Here is a 21,279-nt window from a genome sequence, read left to right as displayed (position 1 = left end):
TTTAATTGTATTTTATTTTTAAGCATTCTAAAAAAAAATTTTTCAACTTAGATAATTTATATCATAAATAATTTTTTTGAATGTGATCCTCGTTTATTTGCTGTATCTGTGTGAGCCTCGTAATACAAAATTGTACGTTGTGCACCCAAAACTTCTTTGATTTTCATTCTGAAATTTACATAAAACAATATTTATAACTATGTATTAATGTAATTTTTAATAATAAAAAAATCAAAATTCAAATGAAACTTAGATTGTTGAAATGTATTGACTAGTTATGTAGCATGTAGGTTTTTTATTATTAATTTCTAAAACAGAAAATGTATTATACTAAAAAAATTGTAATTGGAACCAAATTTAAATTTTAACTTGATTCATAAAAACTTATCTGCAGCCATTAATAAACTTTAAAGTTTATAAATCAGAACTACCTATTGATTTGGCTGCATCTGAATTGCGTGCCAAAATAATGAGCACTTTTAGTCAACAACCGAATTGCGTGTAAGTGTTTTTTGGAAGAGGCTTAAATTGCGAGGGTAAAAGTTTGAGCAGACGACCGGTATTCATCATACGTTTACAGCATACGTGTAAAAGTACTATTCTTAGTATAAGTAAATTAAATATACTGTATCTTCGGTTTTCTCCAGTAAATAGTGATCAGATTAGATATGAGTATATGACTATAATATGATAATAGTATATATGACGATCTATAGAACATAGAATTATTCGAAAGTCAGTAAGCATCCAGAAACGACAAACGATTAAAATGGAAGTTAGTGTATTGTACAGCGAAAAAAATAAAAATAAAACATAATTAAAGGCTATAAATTTCAGATAATAATATTCAGAGATGGGCATGCAAAAATTTTAAATAAAATGAAAAAAGTGAAATTTTTTTTAGTGTTTTAAATCACAGCCATATTTTACAAAGCTGTACATTTCCGTCATCAATATGGGCCGTGTTTTTGAACAGTTTAATGCGTACTACTAATGCTTGTGAATCGTTTCATTCAAAGTTTAATAATATGTTCTACTCTTCATATCCAAACATTTTCCAGTTTTTGGAAGTTTTGAAAAATGTACAAAATGAAATTAATGTCAAAATGCGTAGCTCAAATCTGACACAAAAACGACGTAAGGCAGTAGAAAAGGAAGATTATATCAGTGAAATTATAGTTCAGTATGAAGATAAAATTACAAAACATTTGGAGTTCGTAGAAAAATTGGCTTATAAAAACTTGCCAGCATAAATTATTCTTACAATAATAATTTTTTTTGTCTTTTTTATAGTAAGTAAATTTGTAAAATTTTTGACATGCTTTTTACACTTGGTTTGTATTATTATAGCACACAAAGTTTTTTGTATATTATTTTAAAATTTTTTTGTATTTTGTAAGTTCTGTGCACGTAATTCAGCTCTGTCGCGAAAAAACCACGCACGCAATTCGACTCAATCATGAAAGACCTCCCCAAACGCAATTCAACCTAGCTAATGATTTTCACACGGAAATTGAAAACACTGATTGATTTATTGTTTACATTAATTATTAAATTATCTACCAAATAAAAGATAAAATTTAGGTTTTTTGCTATTTAAAAAATTGATTTATATTGATTTTATTATAAGAAAAAATAAAGCTTTAATCTTAAGCTTTGAAAGTGGTTTATGGTAGCAAATCAGATCTAGCTAGTGACACTTTGTGAGGTTAAAATTAGATACGTATTTCAAAGTACTTATCGAAATAATAAAAAATAGAATTTTAATGCAAAACTAGTTTTACCTAAAAAATTAATATCTGTAAACTTGACTTTTTTACGAAATGTATTAACATCTTCTAGTTATGATATCAATTAAAAAATATTCTAGATTTTTGCTATTTAAACATTTGAAATTTTTTTTTTATTTATCTCAATATTACTGTTTGTGAGTAAACGGGCTTCTCATTTTAATATCAAAGGATTTATAATTTAACACAAAATGTTTTAGTATTAGAAACCTAAAAAAAAGTTATCATAAAATCACAAACATTGTTACGAGCGATTGAAGTTCAAATGTTGACAATAATGGATACTCATGTGTACAATTACAATAATATATAATATATAAATAATCTCAAACAATTTTGTTTAATTGTTGTAGTTCAAATGTATTAACCATAGAAACTTGTAATATTCTATTACTTGAATTATCATATTGTATACACACAATCAAATTTTAAAAATATACATTTATTTGTAACAACTTATATAATCTAAATAATTAAATGAGTATTATAATAGGTAGGTCGTAGGTACCTATAAAAATTAAATAAATAAATAAATGTTATTTTTTGCATTTTAGTGTATATTATAGATCCGGTTTTAAGGTTTACTAGGTTATATAAGTTAATATTATAATTATTCGAGATGCAGTATTTTACACTGTCACCATATTCCGTGTTTAGAATTTACTTGTTATTCATCAAATTAAATAATATTGTGCAGGTAAATTGATCCTTCTAAGATTTAGTAATTCATAACCTTTGAGTGATTTAAATAACCACACTATAATGTTCAAGCTAGATCCTATAACATCCTAACATGGTACATTTTATTACTAGGTAACTAAATTGTTCATTCAGTAAATTTTGTGGTTTAATGTAAAATTAGTAGATATTTGCTAAATTAATTTTTGTTACATACCCAATAGCCATAATGTTATTCGCATTTTTTTTGGATGCATTGCTTGTCCATACTGATATTTTAGTTCCTAGGTTTCGTACGCTAACTATAGCGCCATTAATTTCAGAACTCTCGTACACTTCACCAATTATACTCATTATCTAAAAGTAATAATTATTACAAATTTAAATTAACCAGAAAAAAAATGTATTTCTCACTATTTGTTTCCAATATTCATCTACACGGGTGCATTTTTTTAAAGGTGGTAACTGCAATAACCAACGTCCACCAGCACTATTTTTTTCATCATCCCAATTAGGTTTGATTCCATACTTAAAATAGCTGTATTGACTATGCCACGAAAGTTGACTTGGACGTTTAATGTGGTTGAATAAGCTAAAATGTTTATGATTAGTATTACTATTTTTTTTTTTTTAAATAGATTTATTTTTAAAATAATATACACAATAAAAAGGAAATAAATCTCTACTTAGTTATAGTTCCAAAATAAAATTATAGCACTTTAAAAGTGTAGGTGTATACCTATAATTCATAAACGTATTATTTATAAATAGTATGAATCTTAAATTTTTTTATTAATGAAGAAAACTTACCACCAAAAATCTTCAACAGTATCAAAACTAGATATTTCATGAATATCTTCTTCCCAAACATTACTCTTTTTTTCATAGAACCAAAGTGTCCATTTATTCGCTAAATAATGTTTATCGACTGATCGCAACATTGCAACAGCTTCTTCAGTTTCATTTAGTTGTTTGTTTTCAGCTTTTGGTAATTCATCTGATGAATGAACAACCTCTACCTAAGTGTACATAACATATATTTGAAAAAAACAAACAACAAAACAAAGGTAATTACAAATAATACAAATAAAATTGCATTGGACAATCCTAAAGACCTCATTTCAAATAAATTTTAGAATTAATAAGACATAAGAGTTATACTACTCTGTTTAGAATAAGAACGCACCGCTCTTGCACATACAGTAGAGAACGTGGAGTAAACAACCAGTACTGGATCTAGAGGGTTGGGGCGATCTGGAGGCCCTGCCTCTGGCGTTAATTATAGAGGGGCACAAATTTCAAATTTTAAACTCATAAAGCATATAGCATAGGGGCGCTAATATTATGTTGTGCCCCGGGTTACATAATTTTTAGATCTGGTACTGTAAACAGCAATGGTCTATGGAGTGGGGATGGATGTGCGAATAATGACATATTTTGGTCTTTAGCCTGGGCTGTTCTTATTCTGAATTGAGTATACACAGGGATGGACATAATATCATAGTAACATATATCTAAGTTATGTAACTCGGTTCCTTTTGTAATTTTTAAGTTTATCATTTTTAATTTAACTTGTAACTTGTAACTAATTAACAATGTACATGTAACTTTATATGAAAGTTTCAAGTTACAATTAAAAGTTATATTGTGCTTTTTGTGTTTTAATAATTCATAAGTGGATCTGCAAAAGAAACAAAAAAAACGGATAATTCGTTCATTTTGGTTTTCGCAATTAATCTGCCCTCCCTGGCCCTATATTCAGTGATTGTACGATTGTGGTTGGTACATCTTTTTATTTTCTAACACAACGACCATAACGCTATTTTACCTAGCCTCTGGCTGGTCAATAATTCTTTAAACATTTACCAATGTAACCTAGTTATATAACTGTAACTTGTATATAGTTACAATAAATTGATTAACTTGCCCAACCCTGAATATGCAATGGTTAGAACAATAGATATTGTTTAAATATTTAAAATTTCTAATAATAAATAACTATGTTACAATCTTGTGCATTAGCTACCACTCACTCACTTACAGTGGTGCCGTGTGTGAATTAAACTATTCAGGCAAACAAGCAAAATAATGTTACCCACTAAATATCCTTAAAAAACTTCAAGTAGACTAAGCCTATATATTATAAGCCTACTATTATTAACACCATAAAGATTAAATCTTTTTTCTTATATTAATTCTGAGAATTATTCAGTAATTATTTTGTTTAACAAATTATGGTATAGTGTCCAAATACAAATTGAAACAATTTCAAATAAAAGTAAATAATTAATATCAATAATAATAATAAACCTAATGGATTTCGATACATATTTTTAATGATTTTTGTGCTATAGTTTTATCATCATGAATAATCTGAGATATTATCCAAGGTATCACTCAAATGCAAACATAAATAATAAGGGATGAGGTGAAATTGGTTATTTATATTAAAATCTTAATTGAGCATCACTTATATTTAGAAATGTATGATTTTCAGATCAGAAATTTTAAACGCATCCTTTGGAATGGTGTTTGATTTCATTGATTCTTTAAATACAAAGCAAAGCCAATTTTTTCATAACCTCTAATTAAGATGTAGACATTTATAACGACCCCTTATATTAGTGTTTCATAACACTGACTCACTAAGTATAATATTATCAATTAAAAATTGTATTGTTTGAAAATAGTATCAAAACATTCAAAGACCAGAACACAAATTGTGTACCATGTCAGGTAAACGAACCTTTTAAAATAAATTATGTTCCGGATGTAATTAATGTTATTTTTTCACCTACCAACAGTTAATTATTATAAGTTCCTAATGTGATACTACCATAATATAGGTAAGTTAGGAAAAATATATCATAATGTAAGACATAAATCATAATCACATAAGTATTTATAAAAAAAAATTTAAATAGTATAAATATAATATCTTAATATAAATCATGAATCATATTATTGTAAAAAATTCACTATACTAAGTTTTAATTTATTATGTATTTATATATTTTATTAGCTAATTTATTTACATAACCTTTAAAAATTGTCATTTAATTATGATTTAGCTGATTTATTTATTTTCCATAAATAGTATTCTTTCTCATATTAGTTTTATGGGTTCTAAAAACTAACGTTTTTCTAGACTTCTAATCAATATTATAGTATTGGTTTGCATATTTTTAAAAGCTCTTAAACATTTGTATGTTTGGGTGAGGAGGATCAAAAAAAAATTAAAAATAAATGTTGAAACCACTGAGAACCACTACAAAAAAAATGTGTAAGTGAAAAAGTTCATAAACGTTGGTTTACCTATTTTAGTACGCAATACGTGTGCGCCCGAACAACCCTACTTGTATAAGGGGATTCTTTTAGAGCTATTAATTTCTCTATAACTTTTTATAACTTTGTATAATTCCACTCAATATCATATTTATTTATTATCTTAATACAAATGGCACTTTATTTCCACGCGAAAGATTGAACCACAGAATTTCTAAATATGAAAGATAGGTCCCATAAATATTGGTAACTACTTTTTCTACAACATGTCTAGAAGCTGACTAAATTAGAGGATTTAGACGAGTGAGAATGTGAAATAAACTTAAATTCATTACAGCCCTTTTTGACACTGATCCTAACTTCTAATAATACCTAATATCACTCTTCGAGTAGTATAATATAATAATTTGGAAAAAAGTTTAATTTTCTGTAGAGATAAAATGTGTTGAAAATTCAGACAATACCCAAACTATTGAATGCCTATAGAAAATTCCTAAAAAGCGATATAAAATTTGAGTAGGTATGTCTTTATTATTTCTGAGACAACTGAAAGAGATGTGGGGATCTTTTTACCCAAACTATATTCCAAAAATTCTTAATAAAGATGCTTTTATAATATAAATTATACAAATCACAATATGACAATTTAGGATAAATAAGAATGAAAGGTGAAACAAGGAGTGTAAATGGGAGGGGTTGAACGGTGCCGACTAGTTTTTGTCTTATTTAGAATAGACTATAGAGTAATGTGGTTTTAAAGAAATCATTAAAGATAAAACAGATTCATTAATTTATATCGTCATTGATGTAATTACATGAGTAGTAGATGGTTAATAAGATATAGGTTAATAAGATTATGCACGCATTTTTCTAGTGAGAAAACCCATATACTATTCAGCTACCTATATTTTATACAATTAGTATTATGTTAAGTATATAGATTTAATATCTATTTACACTAAAATATTTTATACAGTATTATTAATTAAGGTTTTAATATTTCTACTAATTAGAATTACCCTGTACCCATACTCTCTATACTACTAACCAACTCCATCACACACACACCATCCAAAAAAATTAGTAAAGCGATCGCTTGACATGTGCCATGTCACACCACTGCTCACATTTCTACAAGTTTCCTAAATATATTGATTATAATACCTAGGTAAAAAGTTATATCAATATTAGATTTACAATTGTCAAAAATTTATTTCATTTTAATTTATTTTAAAAATACCAGAAGTTATTTTGTGTATAATTAAGTATCTAATCTTTTCTGTTTTATCTTAAATCAATGTACCGTGTTTAGTTTATTACAAACAAATGTATTTTTCTCACAAACATCTAAAAGTCACTATGTTGCTTAAATAGTTTTGACATGAACCAGTTTAATATGATAATATAATGCAAATAGATCAGTACAATGGTAAAAACATACACTTTAATCTTAAAATTATATAGTTTACTGTATCAAGTTTAAAAAAAAGTATTTCTTACCTCTGCCATGTTCATGAGTGTATTATTCCCTTGAATTTTGAAATTAAAATACGAACGTGCCAAGCGGCGAGTATAAACACACAATTAATGAAATTCTGTGGTAGCCACTAGCAGCCCGGTAGGTAAGAACCGTCAACAAAACTACTACAACTACGGGAATGTATTCTGGAAATACCTAAATAACGTTATACACTCAAACCTATTTGCGTGAAACTGTGAATTGTATCGCCAGACGCCACTAGTTGCCACTCGGCACTCGAAATATTAAGTTTGTATTCGAATTCCGTGTAAGCCGTGTGGTTAACAAGTTGTTAAAAATATTCAAGTTACTAGTTACAGTCTACTCCACCATGATCGTGTACTATCACAGTACTAGATTGTACTCCCTTTACCACGACTGGTCTAACATGTTAACATAAAACAGGCATGATCACCAAATAACCAATTTTTTCTATCACTACGCATTTTCCCCAGACTTGGCAGAAACAGTAAAATTCCCATATAATTGTAGTGCTAATAAAATGTTTGTCTATACTCCGGCCTACGAGAGTCCATACGTAAACCGCGCATTCATATAGTAATACGTGACGTCTGTTTTCTCCCACCATGATGCCATTCCCACTATTCGGCAACGTGCCGATGCGCAGTGACGGACGCGTTCTGACATATGGACTCTCGTGGGCCGGAGTATATATTAGTTTTTTTCGAAGTCTCGGGAAGTATAAACTATGTGTGCAGCACAATGTAGAGAAATGTGGAGTAAAATCAGTGGGTTAAGCGTAATTGAAGTGTAATCCACTATTGTAATACTGGCCATACTATTAAGTGTGTAACAATGTAACATGAAGTCGTTAAAATATAATACTTATATAATAAAACTATTTTAAATTGTACCCAATCGAATAGAGTATTTACTTAAAAATGATTCTTACTTAGTCAATATTTTTTATTTTAAAGTAATAGGTGTCAAAAACAACAGAAATGTATAATTTTTTTAATATTTTACATTTAAAACAATGTATTCACAATATAAAAACCGACCTTCGGGCGAATGGTGGTGCTACCTGGACGAGATATTTGTACTACCAAACTGCCGAGAAAATTTGCGACCGGAATATGTACAAGTGGTGTGCAGTAATCTAGTGTTCATGCCCGTTTACTTAGTCATGGCCATAGGCGCAAATAGGGGGGGAGGCTTTATAGGGGCTAAGCCTATACAAAAATGTCCATAGCCCTCCCAAACATTTCCTACATTTTGTTTTAAGCTTATTCAATATTATCAAAGTAGGCCCTATTAACCTTATTAGCCCCCCCCCCCCAAATCTCAAACGCTATTTACGCCTATGGTCATGACTGTTAATAGCGTTTTCGATTTGACGCAGTTTAACACTGAGTGTAAAAACGTATTCGATTTTACCAATATTTAGTGTACAGGTGCAAGGTTTTGTATTCGATTTATTGCTCTGAGCCACTCACAATAATCGTGTGCACTCGGTGCGCACTTCCTGCACTGCCAATTTTATGAGTGCAATGGGTGCATTTTATAAATTTAAACCGTTTTTTTCTATAACGGGGCACATTATCACCCAATTTCCTATTTATCATTTATATTTATTACTTATATCATGAAGACTGGAATAAGGAGAACAAACTCCGCTTCGATAACGTCCCGAAATGAGAGATGAAATGGCCACAGGCTGCGCTGCGTACGCTAGGGTTGCTACTTTAACCCGCGTAGTATAGGGATTATTCATATTTTTTGCGTTTTTTGGAAAATACATGCATTATGTTAAACCATGACACTGATCCTTTAGATTTTATAGCTTGTACGATTACGCATTTATACGTGTGCATAAGTGTATATTTCATAAACAAGTTATTCAAGAAACAAATTTGAGTGTAATGATATATATATATATCGGTATAAAACAATCATTCAAGAGAACACGTATATTGGGTAGGTATGGTGTATCAAATAGTATCGGGCTCAGACTTGCTGTGAACAAAGATATGTACCTAGGTATAAAATAACTCGATATAGTGTTAACGGATTGTATAATTTAATTATTTATACAAAAATAAAAATAATATTTATGAAATATATACATATGCACATGTTTAAAGACGTAATCGTACAAGCTATAAAATCTAAAGAGGGTCATTATATTTTCCAAAAAAACGTAAAAAACATGAATAATCCCTATAATACTACGGGTGTTAAAGTAGCAACCCTAGCTTACGCAACGCAACCAGTAGCCGTTTGATCTTGCGATCATTTCGGTACGATTTTTCATGTGGGCGGCCTTACGAGTTTGGTCTCCTTTTTCTAGCCTTCATAATCTATATATTTATATTATCTGATAATATTGTTTTTTCTCATTCGATTTATAGAAATCTAGTTCAACACTCACGTAGATGCGTAGTGCTAGTGGGATAATTTCAGTGCACACTTGTCAAATCAGAAACGCTAGTGATCTATGGTGATTTAAAGTCTAAAGAAAATAAGCACTGATCTAGGATGACCATATAAGTCTATCAACCATTTAGCATATAGCAGTGGTGTACCCAGGAATTTTTTATGGGGGGGGGGGGGTCCAAAACTTTTATTTTATCTGTTCTGCAATTACAATTATAGTTAAATTCATTACCAACAAATTACTATCAATAACTATAATAATAGCCATAATAGTTATACACACACTCACACATATACAGAAAGGTTTACTACAATAGGTATAGGTACTTAGTATAATTTTAAATCAATTTTTATTTTGTAATAATATGTTATAATAATTACATAATTTAACTTATGTAAATTATTTAAAATGTAAAATGTAAATTATTTTAAATTTTTAATCTCCTGAAGATTATGAACATTTTCATGGGCTACATCCAAATGGGCTATAGCTTCATTAGGTTCTTCACTTTTATTCTTAAAATAATCCAAAATTTTTGATTTATTTTTAAAGTTGTTTGTGTTGTCACCACCAGAATATTTAAAGTAAGCAGTAAACAATATTAAACATCAATAAATGGATAAAGAACTAGTTTCAGGTTCTGGCTCTTGACGCTTTGGAGTATATAAGAATTTTTTTAATTTGCTTATAGCACTCATTTTTATAATTAATAAAATTGTATAAAATACATCAAAATTCGCTTCAAAAATACACTAAATATTTATAACAACAATCACAAATGTTAGAATTCTTATAAAAATTACTGTTGAGAAAATTCAATTGTACGATTACAATAATTCTGTGATAACACTTCGAGCTATAATATTATTAATCTAATCAGTCCACATTATCAGCACAGAATAAGACAATTCCTACAAGTCGTACCTGGTCGTTGGTATAAATTAAACACGGTTTATACATTATATATTATATAATAATAATATAATCTATAAGCTTTGTATATTGAATATAATGGGAAATTAAAATACAATGTAAACCTACTATTATTATACTATTTACTATTAAACAATTGTGTAAATGTAGAAATTTCAATGGGGGGGGGGGGGTCCGGAACCGAAAACCCCCCCTTTGGGTACGCCTCTGGCATACAGATATGTTTCTATCCCCAGGATCTCAGTTAATACCTATATAACAATATGTAGGTAATAGCATTGATTTTATAATATACTATAAATACTATGAATATATTATAAAATCAATGGTGATAGGTACAACTGAGTAATAAATGCCTATAAAAAGATATTCAAAATATATGCATTTTGGTAACACATAGGTAATATAAAACCTCACGCCTTGCTACTGCATACCTACCTATAGGGCACGAATATTGTTGTATTTTCAACTTTTCTTCTACTGTTCTAATCTATTGCTAAGTACCTAAATTCTAAATTCGTTTCATGTAAATACGGTTTAAAGTCTAAACATTTTAAGTCCAATTCTTTGCAGTTTTTTAAATTTTATAGCATTTTTGTTGAATTCACTCATTTTTATAACAATTTTAACACTATTTTTATTTTCGGCATTCGGCGTTTTCTGTGTTTCTTTTAAGTATTAAATTTTAGATTGTACCTATGTATCATTGAATTCAAATTTAACATTTCCATCACAATGACCTACACAACGACAAGGTCCACTTGACACTTACACTATACAGCGGAGCGTAAGATGTTCTAGATCCATGCTTGTCATCAACTTTTTTAAAAAATGTTTAGCAAATCAAAATTCTTTGTAATCACTAATTCCCTTGCTGTATGAAATTCTTTCTCCTAGTAACCGAATGTCTAATCAGCTAGTACAAACTACTAATTCGCAATTTTCAACAAAACGTTTATCTGTTTTGTTACAAAAATACATAAGATACATTGAATAAACCTGCCTTCCGAAATCAGAAGAAAATAGTGGTAGGCATTAACAAATAATGACCAAGTACTCAAGTGAATATCTAAATAAATCAAAAAAATAATTAAAAACTATGTAGCGAAAAAGTAGCGCGCTACATTTAAACAATAGAGTTAGATATAGTGCACTAGGTACATTAAAAAAAGTAGTTTTAGCGATAGCGAGCTACTTTTTTGGGGAGAGTAGCAGTAGCGTTAGCGCGCTACAAAAAAACAGTAGGGTCCCGACTACTGAATTTATTCTAGATCTAATATAACAATAGGTAGTACAATCTGTAAATAAATGTCAATAGTAAAAGTAATATTTTTATTATAATATGTATCAATTAGTTGATCATAAACACCGATATTTAAGAGTACTGGAAGAAAACTCAATAAGAACGTCTGATTTTCTTTATTTATTAAAATGTTATTTTGAATTGATTTATTTGATGTCACACAGAAGAGCAACGCCTCTGGATACCCAATGGGCCTCTAACGTTCCCTTTGGTGATTTGAGCCGCAGTTCGCACACGTAAGTCAGTCCAGTTCTTATTGGCTTTTTGTAAACGGGACATTCGTAGCCTGGCATCAGTTTATTTCCGACCGTGTTTATCGCAAATATGTGAATGACCGGCATTTCCGTGAACATGATCTTGTGGAGCGATTCCTGCAGTTCTTTTTCCCTCCTGTTCCAACTCGCCCCGTCCAAGAACAATCCGTACACATAGACCCCTTCCTGCGGACAATATGGAAAAATAAAATCAATTGGCGGGCTGATTACTCTTTTTTGTCTTCGTCATAAACTTTTAGCGCGGAAAAAATGTAAAAAATTTTGTAGACAATATAGGAAAATATCAGTAAAATACTAAAAATTAAAAAACTAACGATTTGGTAACGGATATCATGCATGATGCATTCGTGGAGAACTCAGGCCGAATTCGGATTTAAAGTAGGAATAAACAGATACGGGAAGACTGCATGGTTATAAACCATGTTATCTTACACTTACCAGTGGTGATTTTTTGATGTCTTGTTTATGGTACACCGTAACTTCGTTCTCGAGCACAATGTTGTCAAGCGTCCAACCTTTGTGAGCCCTGGATATTTCCTGTTTCATAGCCGTCAAGAACCCCTGCGGGTTGAAGAAACCGGTCATCCAAAACTGAGCTGGCTTTTCCCTGAACACCCATGCCGTGATTTGGCTGTGCCGGTTCAGCAATTCGTTAAACCAAAAACCTATAGCAGACGACGTCCAAGAGGCCCTCAGCCAGTGTGCTGGGATGCGGCCGTCGTACAAATAATCCAATGTATCAGACAAAACCTGCAATTAAGAATCGTTATATTATAACAAAATATGTAGGAAATGGAAGAAACTGAGATTCGATAAAAAAAAAAAATTTTAAAATGTAATTTGAAGAAAATATTCTAGTTAAAATTTTAAGTATCTATTAAATAAATACATTAGTATAATATAGTTTATATTAAATTAATGCTTGATAAATGATAATAATACGGTTTAACTGCTTGGGTTTTGTATTTTTAGGTATTTTGAGAATAAAAATATTATTGCAATAGTAAAATGTATAAATACGAGTGTACCTATTATCCTACTACATTACTACTCTCTTATGCGTAATTATTGTTATCGATTTACTTCGTTCATAATGATTATTCCGTCAATAGCTAATAAAAGGTCTTCCAAAGTAGATTTCACTATTTCTATAACTTTTTGGATGCGATCGATTTCTTGTCCTAAGAATATGTTCATAGGCTGCGTCGGACCCATCAACGTTAACCTATCATAATTTATAAATATTTCTGTGTGTTATATAAGAAACTCTTTTTTTTTAATGTTATCATTACCATTATAATAATAACTTATAATTTATAATCACCTTTCTTTGATTGTAAACATGTTGAAAGCGAGCGGCAGCTTTTCCAACAAATCCGAACTCGTAACGTACACTTTTTCTTCACGTGTCACTTCACTACCGCCACCAGAACCTTTTGGCTGAATCATTAATATAGTGTCGAACATCTCTTGAACTATGTTAGTTTGGTATCTAAAATGTATACCAATTATTGCATTATATATATGATATTATTTTAATATGATATTATATATAATATATTATATATGATGTATGCATAACATTTTATGCTTACGTAATATCGGTGTTTGGATGAAGTCCACACGCTTGTGGCGGATCTTTCAATGGCATTTCGTCTATCGCCGATAGATACTCAGCTAGTTTATTAAAAACCAATACGTTGTAACCTTCGTAGAAACAAAAATGTTCACTAAACAGTTCGTCGGTAAACCAAAGTTCGGTAAAATTATTTAATAGCCGTCGGTCATAGTCATCGGTTACCCGGCCACCATAATGCACTTCGGCCAACATATACCTTCAATAAATATATAAGTAATTCCAAGAACATGTAAAACCACTTTACCGGTTTTAAGAGTAAATCACTCATTATTAATAGCAGTTAAAAAGCCTACACCTTAAAAAAAAATTACTAGAGCTAAAAAGACAAGTATTAAACATAAGATTGATTTTTTTCGTTCATTCTAGAACAGCTGCCGGTACAGTAACATATCTAAATAGGCAGGTAAGACATATAAATCACCAACCTAGTTAATTATATCTATCATTAAATACGTTTAATATTTTATTTTACCATATTATTATTTATTAAGAGTGTTACCTATATGATCCCGGACCTAGTAGCTTACCTTAAGGCCACCCAGTTAACTTCGGAGGTGGGTTCCATCTCATCGACCATTTTTTGTAAGTATAAAGTCGACGAGTACCAATCTGAAGTATTGAATTCATATGGTATATTCCAACCGACGGGCCCAAACTTTCTTCGCTCTTGGACGACCGAATGGAGGAAGGAAATCACATACAATATTGGTTTGTATTGCGGTATGCTGGAGTAGATCAATGTGTCATCACCCATATTGATAAAAGTTCTCATTAACCCGGCTCTTAATCCTAAATATGCAATGAAATACAATATAATATATTACTGAATAACCCGACGAGCAGCCACAGTGTTTAAATCGGCTGATATAAGTACTCGAACTAAATGGTGACTTATAAATAAAATTGATTAATTCTTCTGTTTGGATAAGTTGTTACAATTTTACTTGGTTGGTTATTTAGAAAATGTATATTTAATGTTTTTACCTTCTGGGGGCTCATACGTAAAATGTATAGATATTTGTAAAAGTGATATCGAGAATTGTGGATGAACTTCTGTGGTTATCCATATTCTAAAGTTTTCTTGACTGGAATTCGCCACACTTGTGTTTATATATGTAAACGTTTCTTGCATAAAATTCAAACACAAATGACAATTTTGAAGTAGTACCCATCCTCCCTAAATAGATACATTACGGATATTCATTAAAGTTAAAAGTAATAAATATATTTTTCAGACAAATGTTGTTTTTAATGACTGGAAATTATGTTAAAATAATATTTTAAAAAAAGGTTTTTTGAAATAATGAGTAGTCTTACGTTAAATAGATCACTCAGTAAATTGTGTTATATGTATATATAAAATACTAACGTTGATTGTACATTCTTTCATTAACCTTTCGGCGTGTACTTCTTGACCTTGTCCCATCGACACAGAATTGAACGGTATTTCTAATTTTTTTGCAGTGTTCTCAATGAGATTACTTGGATCAGAACCCATGTTTAGGAAACAAATCATCGGCGTAGTACTTCTGGATTCGAGGTACATCTCTTCGATGTCAAACATTACTGTTTCCACGAACTGAGGCCCTAGCGATTCTTCAACGTAGGCAAATGCTTGGACCAACGTCCTGTCTGGACACCACGCCCTCACCATCAATAACCTTTCAAACACGTCGAGCTTGTCAAATCCATCTGGCATTTTTTCTTTTTCCGGATTACTCTTCTCGTACCATCTTTTCCACGAACTTCCGTTCGTTTCAACCGCGGTCAATATTGATTGGAACGGCGAAATAGTTTGCAGTAAGCCCAAGTTCATCCAACAAATATCAGTCACCCAATCGAAAGGTTTAGGCTTTATAGAACTCATATCAACTGAAGCACCACCCTTGATGAAATATTCAAACTGACTTCTAGTGATTTTCTCTCTGTCCAGATCTATTTTGAGCGTCATGAGTATCGTAAAAAGTATTTTGTGCACCTCATACAGTCCACGGCACTTGTATTTGTATATGGCGTAAGTCAAATATTCAATAATGTTGCTTATTCTACGTTCGAGCATAACAGCTTTATCGGAGTTTGATAACGACATATCAAACTGTTCTAAGAACTGTTGTAATGAGTTCTGATACATGGGATTTACCATTCCCATTTCTACGATTAAAAAGTACAGAACTGAACCTCTAGTGGCAATCGGACGATACTGTTCACGCATCACGCTTATTGAAGCTTGTGTCACGTTCGCCACCTCTATTTTTTCACTGACATCGGTAGCCGTATCTTTGGTCTTATTCAACGTATATAAAACCGATTCATCGTCTACCAATGACCCTTTTACGGTAGTTAATTTTATTAGAAGGTCGTATTCTAATTTTTGCATTTTTCGTTTTTGAGAAGTCACTTCGGAAATTAATTCAATACGCTCTTGTTCTAATTCTTTTTTCTCGATTTCGATGACTCTACTTAATAATTGATCTTCCAATCCTTTAATAGTTACAGTAAAATCGATTATTATGCATCTGGCGTAAAGCTCTGGAGGAAACGATGGATTTCCAAGTTTTGTAGTGATATATAGTCGAAAATCGTCGCTGACATCAATTTCTTTATCTCCTAATAATACATTCACGATTTTACCTTTTGCGTAATAGTTTTTTTCTAAAACGTTATTTATTACTGGATCGACATCTTGCAGTATATCGTGGATCAGTAATGGTTTTCCCAACGATATACTATCTTCAAGATAATTTCTGAAATATTTATCATCAAAAGAAGTAACAATCATGTTATTTACCGCTTCTTTATTTTTAATCCAAGCTATTCCTTGACTCTGTGGATCAATCATAATTGGGTATTTTGAAGATTTTGTTACAATAATACCGTTTTGAATCGATAGATCATCATTTGGCAGTCCTTGGAGATTCCATTCGCTAATAGTTGGAGGGTCCGCCAATTTTTCAGTCACATTTAGATTAGGGGTATTTGGAATGTTCCTCTCGTTTAATTGATCATACCACGATTGCATAATGCTCGCTCTATATTCTTGGTTGAATGGCCCTGAATAATTTAAAAATGCCGTCAGTATTACGATATCTCCTAATGAATATTTGATTTCCAAATTAAAACCAGCTAACTGCTGTTTCCATCTCTTTCTTTCTCCTTCTAAGCCCTCAATAAGTGCTGTTGCCGACATCATTTTATTTTTACATCTATTCGCTTCAGTCTGAATTACTTGCTGTGAACTTAAAGCTATATTTAACTTTCGTTTTGCTTCTAACAACTCCTTGTTTTTTTCAAAAGCTATGGTCTCCGCGGCTTTTAATTGTTCTTTAGCTTGAATATGTTTACCCTCTTGCTTAGCTAAGTTAGCTATCAATGGAAGCACTTCTTTGTTTACATTATAGAAATCTGACATGGCCAATGTCCAACTGAGAAGTCCGGCTACGTTTCCACATGCCAATTTTGCTTTTTCGAATGTATAGTCTTGATAATTGAAATAAGGTTGTAATAGATCAATTGTTTCTCCATTGATCTGATTTTTAGGGAAATTTTGAAGGTTGAATAGAAATCTGGTGTCGGACATTAACTAAAATAAAATAATCATATAAATATTAATTTTACCGTTATTATGATGTTGTGGCATAACATTTACTTTTAAAGATTCCTTCCAATTGGGTTCTAAAAACAACTTGGTAGTATCTTTGATGACTTTCGGTAATTTTCGTTGAAAAAATATTAGTACGCAATCCATAATCAATGTAATTAAGTAAGGTGGTTTACCCAATTTTCTTACGGTTGCTATATCAGTTGCTGTTAGTGTCTAGAAATTAAATTTGCTTGTTCGTAATAATAGAAATTAAATATTTTAATTGAGCTATTGATTTGTATATTTTATAAATGGAAAATAAATACGTTAATTTAAAACATTTTTATGCTATTAATTAAGTGTAATTGTTAACTTTACCAATAAAGCTGCTTCAGCAGCATCTAAAGCGGGTTTAGCTTTAGCAAGTTTCACTTCGGCAATCTTTTTCTCTTTTGAAATGCTTTTTAATAACAATTCGGCTCGGTCTTTCACAACGGCGACTTCGGCTTTACTTATTTCTGCAGCTTTAACCACTACGTTCACTTTAGTAGTTACCTGTGAACCGATTTATAAAATATAACGAATAGAAAATATTGGTTTACAGTATTTAGAACTCTACCTCTGTACTGGCTTCCGTTGCGATAATAATTTCCTTTTCTTTCTCTATCAATTCTTCTTTTAACACTTCTACTTGTATTGAAGCGTCGGCAAGTTTCTCTAATCCTAATATTCTTTGCTTTTTCATCTGCTCAATTTCATATATATTTTTTGAGTACAAACTCTTATAGTCGTCCACAAATGAAAGGAATGACTTTGGCGTTACAAATATTTTTCGACGAAATCTTGTGAAAAATTATATACATAAACGGTTGACGGATATTTCCACGTAATAGTGTTGTTAATTGATATGTGTAATTTTTCATTTTAAAATTTTAGTATATGATAACTAATAAAAATTAATTGTAGGCTTTCGAAAAGGAATGTTTATATTTTAAAGCTCGAAGAAAAATAAATTTACAACTAGACGCTGTTTTTTTACGTTACCACACGTTAACCGCCATGTGCCTGCAGGCGGACATACGATATTATAGTATCGATACACAAAGTAAATTTTTCCAAATTTGTAAATGTTATAATATTTGAAAAAAATAAAAAACATATATTTTCCATAAAAAAAAATTGTAATGATTTCCACTACTCCAATGCGCATTTTTTAGTAGATTATTTTAGCACCATGGAAAGGTTGATAATATAAAACCATATTAATGTACAGGCGCCGTCGGTCAAATGGCGTGGTAGGAATAATCAACTATATGAACACCAGCGGGCGTAATAGAATGGAAATTGAATATTGCAGTATGGCTGACCGTGAACACATAGCGGTTAGCGTGTTAAACTATGTTTTTAGCTATTACGTACCTATGTTGTATTATAAAAACAAATATCTAACATACATTGACATTTGACACGTACCTTTGGAAATAATTTATACAGTCGTTTGCAACGTTATCGTGTATGACACCAAGTAATTGTATCAATGATGCCTTTTCATCTATTGTACCGATCACTGGAAAATTGTTTAGAAAATGATGAGATACCGCTAGGAGTGCATCCGAGGGCCACGCGGTATACCAATCGATAATGCACCCAGATATAATACCGGGAAACTTTAATGAACGCAAACGAAAACTGTCACCTATCTGTACAAAAAAAAATGTATACAGTTTAATTAATTTTCATCTCCTTAGACTATCACTTATAAGAGAAGGTCACGTCAATTCGTTCTATTTTTTTTATGAGCATAAACAATATAGACATGAATAAAATCTATCTGAAAAATTAAATCCTTGAAATAGTTTTTCTTAAAACATTGGAAGTTACCGTATTCCAACATTAAAAATTAGAACGAACTGTATCGTTTACGAGGAATATTAATTAATTACCTATTTACAAATAGTAAAAAGAGTCTATGTGCAAAAACACTCCTTCATTAAGAGTATTTATTAGTTTATATAAACTTACCGGTGAAAAACATAAAACTAAATGTAAATTGTTCATAGCTTGCTTAATGAAAAATTGGTACAAGTTGTCCATAGACGGATTGCCTTTGGGTGATTTCTTTTTAAATAACGGAGTTATGCTATTCAACATTTCTTCAAGTTCATCTTTGGGGAACAAGTTAGCTACTTCTCCAGAACTTAATATATTGTTAATATACTCGAGAAAAGACTCTTCTTTAATGTCGTTATCTGTGAACACGAATGTAGTTTTCATATCTTGAATTCCGGCGAATCTATAAAGTATTCTGATGTCGTCCAAGAAATTATTGATGTTATATGACCTACAAGTTTCAAAATAAACGATCAGTTTTATAATTAAAATCCATTAAAACATTCAATGATTACAGTTATCTTAATTGTAATCATAAAACATATTAAAAATAATAATCATAAGTATTCTATAATTACCTTGTTAGAAATATTGAATGCTGTTTGTATTTAGCGATAAACGATGCCAAAGTGGTCACCGATCTCCGGCCTGAACCTCCAACACCCACGAGTAGACCGTTTCCACGAGGTATTCTTAGTATGCGTGCTATTATAATCAAATGGACCATACAGTCTCTAAAAAAGACTAAATCCACTACAGAACCACGAGTCGCGTCTTTCATTTGACCCATAAACATCAACATTCTATCTTTCAGTACTTCAAAACTGTAAAACGCACAATAAAGTAAAATTAAAAAGACCAAAAAAAATTTTAATTTAAAATATGTATATATATATATGAGAATATTAAGTACTTACTCTTCGATGTTCTCGTAAATGTTCGGGGTCTCGGGTTCGAAGTCATCAGGCTCGTCGCCTGTTGGTTCGATCATGTCCCGCATAAAGTCGACAAAAACTATCGTTTTCATGTCAGCCGGCATCATTTTGTAGTTCTCATGGCCAAGGAACTTCTCAGCCGAGGACATGACTGTCTCCAGGAACCAGTCCTTGTCCTGAATGCTGGTCAGCTTGTCATAGATGACGCGCTGCAGCTCGTGACACCACAGTCGCAATAGCATCCGTACGTCCTGGCATTCAGCAGAGCACACCTGCAGCATGCCTTCCCAGATGCGGGACAGGTCGCGCAGGTTGAACACATAATGGAAGTTGGCCGGGGTGGGTAACAGCTTTTGTTTGGTTTTCTGCCACAAGATCCGGGTGAGCACCACCAGGCCAGGCAAGAACCGTACGATCTGCTCATTGAACCGCTCCACACAGAAGTACCCGCAGCCCAGCGCCCCAAATATTTTGTCCATGGAAGTGTCCGATGGTAGCGTGCAGTTGAATATACAGAACTGCCGCTTAAGTCGGGGTGGCACATCATTTCGGCCGCCACCTGGATGGATCATGGCGGCCAACATGTTTACACCTACGACGTTGATATAGTCACCGGGCTTGGTCAGCGAATAGAACCCTTTATTCTCCAGCAGCTGGCGCGTTATCTCATTCGTCACCTGGCCGGATACAAGTAAAAAAAAGGTGGGTAAGTGGATGTCGCTCTGCTGTACAGTAGGTTACAAGTGGGTCACTGTATAATGGATGGTATTAAATTTGAATTCAATGATATAATATCATTGTATAAGAAAAACGATTCTGAGCGGAGACGGTATGTCAGTCTAGGTATAAGACATATTATATACTTATCTATGGTATTAAAAAAAAAATTGACCTATATATAGGTACCTATAGTAAATTCCAAATTAATCATATCATAATATCTATTAGGTACTTATAACGCGATATACATCAACAAAAAACCGTGGTACTATCAAAGATATATAATAGTATACATTTAGAAGTTTCAAGTACCCACGAATAATATTATACAATC

At 31.4% G+C, this 21,279-nt stretch overlaps 2 protein-coding genes across 2 annotated transcripts; both read right to left on the bottom strand.

Annotated features, from left to right (window-relative positions):
* LOC100159963 (eukaryotic translation initiation factor 4E-1A-like) lies at positions 1-7,653 on the bottom strand. The gene is made up of 5 exons (XM_001945740.5): positions 7,254-7,653; positions 3,279-3,487; positions 2,883-3,060; positions 2,686-2,825; positions 1-168 (listed from the first exon to the last, which is right to left on the bottom strand). The coding sequence occupies exons 1-5, from the start codon at positions 7,266-7,268 to the stop codon at positions 57-59; spliced, it is 654 nt and encodes a 217-aa protein (XP_001945775.2). The 5' UTR covers positions 7,269-7,653; the 3' UTR covers positions 1-56.
* A 4,354-nt stretch (positions 7,654-12,007) lies between these two features.
* LOC100168841 (dynein heavy chain 5, axonemal-like) lies at positions 12,008-20,899 on the bottom strand. Its single transcript, XM_029487815.1, has 15 exons — positions 20,208-20,899; positions 19,869-20,114; positions 19,423-19,741; positions 18,874-19,100; positions 18,020-18,242; positions 17,779-17,955; positions 17,467-17,634; positions 15,190-17,400; positions 14,805-14,997; positions 14,348-14,609; positions 13,777-14,016; positions 13,506-13,673; positions 13,265-13,406; positions 12,620-12,931; positions 12,008-12,346 (listed from the first exon to the last, which is right to left on the bottom strand). Exons 1-15 carry the CDS (start codon positions 20,807-20,809, stop codon positions 12,053-12,055), a joined length of 5,784 nt encoding a protein of 1,927 aa, XP_029343675.1. The 5' UTR covers positions 20,810-20,899; the 3' UTR covers positions 12,008-12,052.
* Between the last annotated feature and the right edge of the window lie 380 nt (positions 20,900-21,279).

The sequence above is a fragment of the Acyrthosiphon pisum genome, chromosome X (genome assembly GCF_005508785.2).
Source record: "Acyrthosiphon pisum isolate AL4f chromosome X, pea_aphid_22Mar2018_4r6ur, whole genome shotgun sequence".
NCBI lineage: Eukaryota > Metazoa > Arthropoda > Insecta > Hemiptera > Aphididae > Acyrthosiphon > Acyrthosiphon pisum.
The sequence above is the reverse complement of the archived record's forward strand: the minus strand, read 5'-3'. Positions and strand labels throughout refer to the sequence as shown.